The 11,011-nt window shown below is 39.9% G+C and overlaps 2 protein-coding genes across 3 annotated transcripts in view; both read left to right on the top strand.

Moving 5' to 3' along the window:
• The first annotated feature begins 6,864 nt into the window (after positions 1 to 6,864).
• npy7r (neuropeptide Y receptor Y7) lies at positions 6,865 to 8,737 on the top strand. The gene has a single exon (XM_034884340.1). The coding sequence runs from the start codon at positions 6,898 to 6,900 to the stop codon at positions 8,011 to 8,013; it is 1,116 nt and encodes a 371-aa protein (XP_034740231.1). The 5' UTR covers positions 6,865 to 6,897; the 3' UTR covers positions 8,014 to 8,737.
• A 1,074-nt stretch (positions 8,738 to 9,811) lies between these two features.
• Positions 9,812 to 11,011, top strand: part of prelid1a (PRELI domain containing 1a) — a 4,879-nt gene continuing 3,679 nt past the window's right edge. The window contains exons 1-2 of one of the 2 annotated variants that reach the window (XM_034883350.1): positions 9,812 to 9,959; positions 10,553 to 10,672. In XM_034883350.1, coding sequence (XP_034739241.1) covers positions 10,581 to 10,672 — 92 coding nt within the window. In that variant the 5' untranslated portion in view covers positions 9,812 to 9,959; positions 10,553 to 10,580. Of the gene's footprint in view, positions 9,962 to 10,541; positions 10,673 to 11,011 lie in introns of both variants that reach the window. The other variant, XM_034883349.1, reaches the window with a different exon arrangement.

Here is an 11,011-nt window from a genome sequence, read left to right as displayed (position 1 = left end):
AGATAATTTCTTTTCTAATTTCATCAGCTAATTGAGCAGATTTATATATTATATGATATATATAATATTATAACATTTATATTTTGTGAGTTGTAGCTCTCTACATTATGCTATGACTAAATTAAAGCCGTCTCCACTATGATGTGTTTTAAGACTGTAATTCTGGGTGAGGAATGCTATATGCCTTGATTATAATGGGACCACTCCAGCGATTTAGTATTGCACTTTAATGAAGTTGGCTGACTTACATAATTAGAAATTAATGAAAGTAAAGATTTGTACTTTGGATCAATCGTGTTATTTTGGGTAGCTAAAAATAACATTGATATAGGAAAACGGGTCAATTTGACCCAAGGACAACACGACAGTTAAGGAGTGGACAAAATCAAAGCATCACCGGCTGAGATATACTTACTTTTGGTCTCAATAACTGGGTCCATTATTTCCCATATTGCAGCTCAAGAGTATCTGATTTCATTTCAGACTTTGGAACAGAGAGTAGACATCATTCATCTGTTTTCACAGGCGGAATAATTCTCCATGTAGAAAATTAGTAAAGTGCACCTGGGATTTAATAACTTCAGCAGAATATCTATCCTACCTGTTTCAGAGATTCAAGATCGGGCCAACATCAGTTTTGCTATCCAGGCCACATGGGCCTTGTCTTAGAATAAAACTACACCAGGAGGTATAACTTCAGCATCCCAGAGATGTTAAAGCTCCAGCAGTGGACCCCAAACTTTCCTTACCAGGTGCCATAACCACCTCAACTGATCCTTTTAAATCAATATGTTGAATCACTAAAGAACTAAAGGCTGTTATTTGCATAAGGCTACAGTCTCCACCTGTCAAGTTTAACCTACGTGAGACACAGCAAGGGAAAAAGAAAGAGGCTCAAATGTGATTCCTTAGTTTGTCTGCCCTCCACTCCCACGTTCATTGTTTAACACAGCCTTCACACAGGAAGACAGACAGACAGACAGACAGAAAGAGAAAGAGATAGGAAGGACAACAGCAGTGTCTGCTCTCTGAGTTTTGTGGATGTGCGCCATGAGGACGCCATGCTCTCTGATCATGTCACCAGATTAGCACCAGTGTTCTCACAGAACCTGATCAAAAACAGCGATCAGATGGAGAGCAGTGGACTATGAAGACAGAGTCTCAGGCCATATGGAGGGGAGTCCTTCACTAGTTATGTACATGTGGATTTATACGAGCACAGGTAAATGAATGAAGCTACAACAACCTATAGTAGAATTATTGCTTTAACCAGAAGTGATTGTATTTGATTTTAGCCAGAAAAGTTGACATCATGCAGAGTTGCATACGGATCCAACAATAACCGAGCATGTACACACTCGTCACCATCTAACGTAGGTAATATCAGTCATCCAACACAACATGATCAACCTATGGACCAGCACCACAAAGGCAGGATGATAAAATGTGTTATCACTCACCCAAGGCTGAGGGCTCACTAAAGAGAAAGGCAGCGTCGCGGTTCTTCCTCTGGGCAAACTTGACTTCATTTATAAGCTAACCACTCCACGTTTAACCGCGGTTACTTTTACCAGCAGTTTGAGTGATGACAACATCCCGAGGCAGGTGGGCACCAAGACGTTTTAATTCCAGCTTCTCCTCCAAAGGGTTTAAACCTGTGCTTGAGTATAAAATCCACTTTGATCATTTTTCTGAGACTAAAAGACCCCAAATACAAACCTGAGACAAAAGCTAGTTGGAACACGTGTGTCTTTAGCTGCTTTTTAAACAGAACAACACAATGTAATTCTGCTGAATGAAACATCACAATCATTATTAATGTCACTTGCAAACACAAAGCCTTACAGCCCTGCACCTGGATTTAACTTAGACTGACAATTAGTGCTGGGCAATACATCAATATTATATTGATATTGTGATCTGAGACTAGATATCGTCTTAGATTTTGGATATCATAATATCGTGATATGACATACTGTAAGTGTTATCTTTGACTGGTTTTAAAGCCTGCGTTAAAGTAAAGTGATGTCATTTTCCAAACTTACCAGACTGCTCTAGCTGTTGCATTATTTGCCTTTACCCCAGTTAGACATTATGTCCACATTACTGATGATTATTTATAAAAAAAAATCTAAGTGTGAAGAGATTTTGTGAAAGCACCAATTGTCAACCCTAGAACATCGCCACAATATCGATATCGAGGTAATTGGTCAAGAATATCATGGTATCTGATTTCCTCTCTATCGCCCGGCCCTACTGACAATCATTTTCTACAGAGTCACACTAGGAAACTTTCACTTTCAGAACCTGTTGGAGATAAGCAGGTTTGTGGTAAGGGTAGGGGAAAAAATTGATACAGCATTGTAGCGCAGTATTTTCAGCAGCAATAGTGTGTCAATACATAAGCGCTAAGAAACGATCTTTTATATATGTGTTGGTCAGTTTGACTGCTTAGGAATCCCATTTAGTAGCAATAAAATTGAAGTGATATGAACAAACAGAGAAATGTATCTTTTTAGATAAAACAGATGTTGGCAAAGTTTCCTTTTAGGGACATTTGAAATTGGGAAAAATTGGAAGTTGGGAAAAAGCTTGTAAATTGTAATACATCGCAGAATATTACAATATGTTGTAAATCGCAATAATTTTTGCATTGTGGCATAAGGATTGTGATGATATTGTATTAGGAAGTGTCTGGTGATTCCCACCCCTAGTTTGTGGTAGGCACACTTTTATCCTATCAGTAATGCATTAAAGTCAGGCTAAGGAAAGTCAGCCTTGACTGCAGAGTGACCCAGTGCATATGTAGGCTGGGGAACAGCTCTCATAATTGAAAGAAGAAATTGAGGCGGAAAGGCAGCGTGCCCCAATCACTGAGTAACATTTGTTGCTGAGTCAATCAGTGAACCAATTATTACGTCAAATAAAATCCCACAAAGAGAATCCAAGTATTACATATAATGTAGCTCCATTATGCAGAGGCAAGGGAGGCATGCTGTTCTGTTATTAGAATCATAATTTCGATGCAGCTAAAACTCCTTTGGTTATGTCTAAAACTAAGTGACAGCATGTTTCAGTTCCTTAATTATCTCGTGACATTCCCATTGCATCTCTGCGTTAACAATTTACAGGGATATACAAAACTGATTTAAAGCAGAAACTCCAAATATTGTTACAATGAATCAATATCTTCAGTCTAGGCTACATTGGACCAACTGAGAGTTTTCCAACATTACAGCTTTAGTTAAAACCTTTGGAATCTCTGAAAAAGAGCAGTCTACCTCAACTGATTCGAGATATAACATCAAGGAAATAAGCACAAAAAGTCATACTAACAAAATTCAAGCAACGAATTTAGCATGTTGCTGTACATACATAATACATGTACATTATTTTCAATTTGTTTATGTCTTATTGTTTCAAGGTTTACAGATTCTACACACCATTTATCTCAAGGTAACTGCTTAGTGGTAAGTTTAGAGTTTTATTATTCTTACCTTGGAAACTTCCTGTACTGCGCACACTGTCAAAATCAGCTTTGAGAAATGTCCTATTTTTTCACAAACCTCTCCAAGCTTTGCTACAGTAAATGAGGGAAAACAGCTCCAGGCACACAATAACCCCATAGGATTTGATGTAATTCAGGTGATGAATAACACCCCAAATATTAACATTTTGATTGGAATTCACGACCAAACCCTGTTCAAATATACTGCAATTCAATCATCTATTTCCAACGCCATGACTCACAGAAGAGATGTGTCTTCAACAGTGGTATCATGCAATTAACTGGCTTGTTACACAACAACAAGACAGTTTGATTTAAATGCTGCTCGTGTGATTGCTGTAATTAGATCAGCTGTGACAGTGGAGCGTCAAATAAAGCAATATATGAGGATTTGCTTTACAATGCTGAATTGTTCCAAAGTCCATTCAAAGTTGTACACATGTATACGATTTCAGATAGGAAGTGGAAAGCCTGTCTGGAATTTTTTTTTTTAAGAATAACAAATTGAGATAAAACTGCAAAATGCAATAAACTCAGTTGGCAATTTGAAGGACATTCTGTGATATTTAGTACATTGTCTTTACTGTGCTATGCAATAGAAATTAAATTACATAAACTCCTCACTTGAAAACTATGAACTGCAAAGCGCAGATGTCCAGTGACAGTCCCTGGCACCGATGTGGACGCGACGCTCACACTGAATCCTGTAGTCCTGCCTCAGGAACGCACAGTCGAGCCACAAGATGCGCACTGGGCGCTACAGCTTGGGAGGAGCTTCGGGATTTTCCCCCCTTGTTTCACGCCACTCTCCAGTGAAGACTCGTTTGCAAAAGGAGATATAGGTGGTAAGGTGAGTCCATTAATATGTGGTTATTGTTCTTTAAGACTTTAAATGAATATTGCGAGGCTACTTTAGTGGCAAAAAATATGTCCCTGTAGAGAAAAACATTAAATTCTCAGTTCTTTTGTGCAGCGCAACCTGTTGTTGGTGAAACTGTTACATGTGCGTAATTTGGACATGAGAGCAAATCCAAATGACGTGCCACATTTGTGTTGGAGGCAAACGCTTTGCACCTGTCTAGCCGGTTGAATAAGCGTTGAGCGCTCGCTTGACGATATTTCAATGCGCACTATTCAGTTAGTTAAACAAATGGCAAAGAATTACGCATGCACGACCGCACAATCAATGCCTGATAGATTGGGAATTAGGTATCTCATCATTTGATGGCAGTCAGTGCGTAGAGTTCACTAGAAGTCGGTTCAATTGTGTTTTTTGTTTTGCTCCAGCAGGTGTGTGGTAACAGATTCCTCAGTGGCAAGGATTGCCCTCTCTGATCAGAAAGGGTGCTTTGGTAAATTACTGATGCTTTGTAAAGTGCATGTGTCGCATCCAGTCTGCCTGGTCAATCCCTGCGTGCTCTTGCGTGGCAGCCTGCTCGGGTGACAGAGGGTACAGGCAGGCTGTGCGTGCGTTTTGCTTCATTGGCACTGCAACACTGACAGTTGTCATTGCCACAATTTGGTCCCTATAGTTTCAGAGATACCCTGGGAGTCTTTTCATGACACCCAATGTGTCTGTAGAGATTCTATATCAATGAAACTTTCCTCTCCTTTAGGCCTATCACCTACAATTGCATGTGTACTTAAATCTTGACCCAGACTGTAGGCTATTATTCTCATTTTTGAAGACATGCACACAAGCTTTTTATATCTATACATTTATATATATATATATATATATATATATGCATCTATAGACTTTTTGCTGCTTGGAGTTAATTGCAGAGAGGACAATGTCATTAATGTGTAGTTAGATTTGACAATCAAGCAAATATAACATTTATTTTCCTAATAATGAAAAAGCAAAGTATTCACTAAATGTCTTATAGTGTGTGATAAAATTAGGCCACAAGATCCCTAGAGCAACCAAAGAGTGTCTATCACCAAAAAGATGACCTCTCACTAAATGGTGTCCTATTTTTCTCAGTAATTCCATAAAAAAAACTTTAAATAATTTGGTGTTTGAGTATTGTGGATTTTGTTGAAAGCCTCTGGCTGAGTCTAATGTCAATTAATGTAATTAGAAGAATTAATCTTCTTAACGTAGATGTAGCATTATTAGCATAATTAGGAGGAGAGTAGTTTTTATACATGTAGTCAGAAAATGTTCTCTCTGTATTCAGCAGAAGCTCTCAGCCTCTTGCAGGAAATTGGAAGAAATTACAAGATAATGAACTATAGAAAGTACTGAAAAGAGAAAATATTTTCCTTACTAACATACGGTTGCATAACATCGGGCAGCATTGATCTTTCTGTCAGAAATTAGGCTTAGCACACAATATTCCCTTTATGAGATGCCGCCTGTGTATGAGAGCAGTCAGTGCTCTAATGATGTTGCTTTGAACACTGCTTTCTTCATCATTTCCCTTAAGTCTTTATAATGGCACAGGTGCTTGTGTCCCTTGGAAAACTGCATGCTGTAATCAAACTTGTACCCAGGATATGGAGAAAAACATTTTCAATTTAAATAGCTCTAGGTAGCAATATGGTCTGTTTTTTGGGGGGAGGGCTTAAGTGTGCACATAGAGAGGATTTTATATTGCTTATCATCTGTTACTGAGATGTGCATTTGTTTTTCTTTCTTTTTTAGAACATCCATTTATTCTGATAATTAGGCGGCATCCATTAGAGAATACTCTTATCTTTTAAATTGCATTGTTGTCATTACTCTCAAGTTAAATACATAATGTACTTAATGACAGTGTGACATTTACAATGCAAACTACCCTTTCCAGGTGATATGAAGAGAATAATTAAATAGATGTATATCATTCGGTTCATTCTATGAATGACACCATGAGAATAAATGACATGTTATTTGAATGATGAAAAAGTAAAGCATAAAGAGATTAACAGAATGCACCAGGAGCTACATAGGTAAAATAATTACATATACTGTATTTAGAATAATTTCCCACCATCAAAGAGACCCATTGTGCATTTCCCAGCAGGGGTGCTGCTGGCTTTTTCAGGCATTCAATCCAAAAGAAGTCTTTGGCAATGAGAAGCCGGTGAGGTGTCCTGTTACTGCTTCAGAAAGTCAGACTGGCTGTTTAGGACACCCGCACAACGTCCTGGCGAAGACAAGTGACCGGTGACGCCATGTGTATCCGACAGCGGTGTAGGTAGTGATAAGCAATGCAGATCAGGCGTGTTTGGAATTCTTAATTAGAGAGAAAAGTGGGGAAATGATGACTACCTTTGTCATTTTCTTTTAATAGCTTCTTGGGAACACTTCTCTGCCTGTCCCTTGTCAGAAAATCAGTTCATTTGATGTGCTTTCTCTCCTCAGGGTTCGGCACTGCCATAATCTGGCATCCATCGATGAAATGAGCCCACCAGACACATCCAACACCACGAGCGAAGGGGATTCTGGGGCAACCAATCCCTGGTTGCAATTCAACGAAAGCATGGGTTTATATCCACCTGGTTTCCACAGTGACATCACCAAGCATCTTGGAGTCCAGATCACCCTGATAACAGCTTATTCCCTCATCATTCTGCTGGGGCTGGTGGGGAACGCTCTTGTCATTTACATGATTGTTCGTTACAGAAACATGCGAACAGTGACCAACTTCTTCATAGCTAACCTGGCTCTGGCAGACCTCCTGGTGGACACTCTCTGCTTGCCCTTCACTCTGGTTTACACTCTGCTAGATGAGTGGAAGTTCGGGTCTGTGTTGTGCCATATGGTGCCGTTTGCCCAGGCCCTGAGTGTGCATGTATCCATCCTGACCCTGACTGTCATCGCTTTGGAGCGGTACCGCTGCATCATCTTTCACCTTGGCCGGCGCCTCACATGGCACTCCAGCTTCCTCATCATGGCATTCACCTGGACTATGTCTGCTGTCCTGGCAGCACCCTTGGCCATCTTCAGAGAGTACCGCCAAGAAGAGATCCCTTCCATCAACCTGCGTATCGCTGTCTGCTCTGAGAAGTGGCCCCACGGGACCAGCAGGGATGGAGTCATCTACAGCCTCTCAATGCTGCTCCTACAGTACATTCTGCCTTTAGCCATCATCAGTTACACTTACATCTGCATCTGGGTCAAACTGAAGAATCATATAAGCCCATCCACCCGTATCGACAGCATCAACCGCCGCAAAAAGACCACCAAGATGTTGGCGCTGGTGGTGGTGGTGTTTGCTACCTGCTGGCTGCCGTTCCATGTGTTTCAACTGGCCAGCGACCTGGACCTGGTGCTCAGGTTTAAGGAGTACAAACTAATATACACAGTGTTCCATATCATAGCTATGTGTTCAACTTTTACCAACCCTCTCCTGTATGGGTGGATGAATAAAAACTACAGGAATGGCTTCCTCATGGTCTTCCGGTGTGAGGACAGGCTAGATTCCTTCCACCCCGAGGCCTCGTTCAGGACACGCTCTACAAGAAGGCTGACTCTGAACGGTCGTAATGGCGGACAACCTCCGACTGCTGTATGAGATTGACACAATTTAACAAGCCTGTAGGATTTTACCGAACACATTGAACGCACCTGTGGTTTGTCGTTCAAAAGTAGCCTTTGACTTAAATGGCTTGATCTTGAGTATCTAAATGTCACTAGAGAGAGGGCTCAAAGCTTTGCATGCAAACCGCTTCATGTAAGGCTCTCCTTTCCTTTGTAACTGGTAGCCTACTAGTAAAAATGCATTTGTCAAACATATTCAAATATGTGTTTAAGATGTTCACTAGGCTGTTAATTAACTCGGTACAATGTATAATGTGTCTCCTGTAAATGCAGAACTCTTGTTGGTAGGTAAAGTTCAATTCATTTTGCACTCCATTACATACATCACCTGCAGGCTATTCATTTGTTCATACTTGGAGAAAGAAGGTGATTGTTATGATTGTATAAACAAATTTAATTTTTCACACTTGTTTTTCTATTTGTTGGCTGTTCAAAACATTTGGCTGATCTTTATTTAATCATTCCAAACGCTGCGTTTTGGATCAATTCCAATGTTGTTGCAGAGTAACATTCAATCCTCGCCTAAGGAATCCAGAGGAGCCTATTTTTGTCCAACCAGAAAGTTAATTATGTTCACCTGGCAACCAGCTGTTTCCGATTAGATGGGCCAGCAGCACATCTGCCTCAAAAGGAATGGGATCAATGTGAGACTTCTTGATTTGTTCATCATATAATGTTGGCCGTTGCTTTAAGGATATGTAAAACAAAACATGCAAATTTAACAATCAGCTGCTAAAGTGTCGTTTGTTGGTGGTCTTAAAAATAAATGCAGGAACATGATCATCCATACAGCTTCTGTGCACACATAGGCTAACTCCCAGAGTTGAATTTGGTTAAGGTTTTTAGTGTCAAATGGCTTGGATTCAAGGAAGTAGTAAGGTAAATGATCCTGTCTGGGTGTATAGTAAAACTGAAAATAGTGGCAAATTACAAAATGTATTAACACTGACACCATACGTAGACTACTCAAAACATTTGTGGGTAGTAGTCTGTGCATTGGTGCAGCTCATAGTGCATGTACCCTCCATACTTAATATAAACAGACTTTAATTCTCTGAATCTGACAGCTGGAAAATCTATCTATAGATGCGAAAACAGTATACATAAAAAGAAAATAGAAGCAAAGCATTTATAATAGGGTGAATCAAAGTCCTGCACATAGACATTTAGACTTCAGAAAACAAAAAGAACTAGTGGGTCCAACTAACATCCAATGAAGCATTAAATGAACAACCAGACAAATGGGGATTACGCACAGTTTTTCATTTTGCAGCAAAGAAAATGCGTACTAGTTTTGTTTGACTGGTTGTTGACACCCACATTACTGATATCCTGGCTTAGCCTTTTTCACTTTATATAGTTTATTATAGAAAGTAAGCCTTTTTCAGGACTACCAGCAGACAAACACTGAGCCTAGACCCATTACATTAAACCCTTGGGGCATTAGAGCTAATGATTAGATCATTTTACTATGCATTAGAGATGATCCATCTGCATCAAAATATGGCTTGCTGAGAGGGATATGTCTCCAAAAACAGCAAGACAAGGTCAGATTAACCTTGATAATGTTTTTGTTTTTTACCCTTGAGTTAAAGACAAATTGCAGGAGATGCCGCTTTAAGTCGTTTTGAAAACATGACATGACATTTGACCCGAAAATTCTCATCAACATTCACGCTTGAGATAACAAATACTGTTGAAGGCTGTGTTGCATTTTGCACAGTCCCCTGCTGCCCTCTAGTGTTCAAGGAGGGAATGGCAGTGGCACCACCTACCGGATGTGTCGTTGAAGTTTGACCTTACCACGTTTGACCACATGCGGTTGGCAGACTCAGACTGTCGGTGGCTAGCTGCCATAGTGGCTGCATGGTGAAATTAATCCCGACAGGAGTATAACATGGAATTACTTTTCTTTTGAAGGTAACTGTCTTTGCCTCTGAAATGAACGCATCCATTTGCTAACCGAATGTCGGTCAGAGAAATGTGTGTGGGTCACAACTTACTGTGCCATTCATTCATGTTTGCTTCGTGCTAGGCTAGCGCTCTACTGCGGAAGCTTAAGCGAAATGCGTACGTGACAGATGTGACAAATGTGACAGCAGCGTTATATCTGATGTTTACCACTCGCTGTAGAAATATGAATCAGTCTGTGTGCTTATAATGTTAGCAACAATTTTGCAAGCCATACCAAAAGACCCACCGTGGTATTTGGGGTATAATATCATGTTTTTTCTGACTGACAGTAGTCATAGTAACTTAGCGTTAGCGTTAGCTGGAAAGTTCGGGGAAATGCGTGTCCCTGTTAACGCCGAGGATTCAGTTTCGACATATAACAAAAGCAAACATAAATTGTGTAATTCATCCATTGTTTGTTTTGTAAAAACGTCTTGCTTCAGTTCAAAACATTTTTTTTTCTATTGTCGAAACTGCTGTTGCGTAAACAACTGTGTTTATAACAACTTTGGTGTCGTCTAGCACTGTTGTATCTGTCTCTTTGCTCTGTGTCTCCATAGGGTCTTGCCACAGTAAACGCAGGGAACAATGGTGAAGTATTTCTGCTGCGCAGGTTTGCTCAAAAGCAACTGGGACCAAGTGTGTGTTGCTTTCTGGCAACGCTATCCCAACCCTTACAGGTGAGGGCGAGGAGTGCTAGTCAGGATACAATGTCCTTGCACAAACATCTTTATCCATATGCATTGCATAAATAGATGGGATTATAAAGTATTACTATTTTCTATTCTATTTTTATTCTTTCTCTACATTTGTATACTGATAAGGAAAAGGTTAAACCATGGTGGAAAGTAAGTCTATTTATTTAACCCTCATGTTGTCCTCTATCAATCCTTTTAATTACCCAATTTCAATTACACAAAATAACATGATTGATTCAACACAACGCTCTTTGGCAAGTACAAATTTCTACTTTCAATAATTTTGGGGTGTCTTATTCAATTTTATAGCATTTGGGGGGG

The sequence above is a fragment of the Etheostoma cragini genome, chromosome 10 (genome assembly GCF_013103735.1).
Source record: "Etheostoma cragini isolate CJK2018 chromosome 10, CSU_Ecrag_1.0, whole genome shotgun sequence".
Lineage (NCBI taxonomy): Eukaryota > Metazoa > Chordata > Actinopteri > Perciformes > Percidae > Etheostoma > Etheostoma cragini.
The sequence above is the reverse complement of the archived record's forward strand: the minus strand, read 5'-3'. Positions and strand labels throughout refer to the sequence as shown.

Bases quoted from the DNA above. Each gene is read 5' to 3' on its own strand.
- npy7r (XM_034884340.1), top strand. From the start codon at position 6,898: ATGAGCCCACCAGACACATCCAACACCACGAGCGAAGGGGATTCTGGG.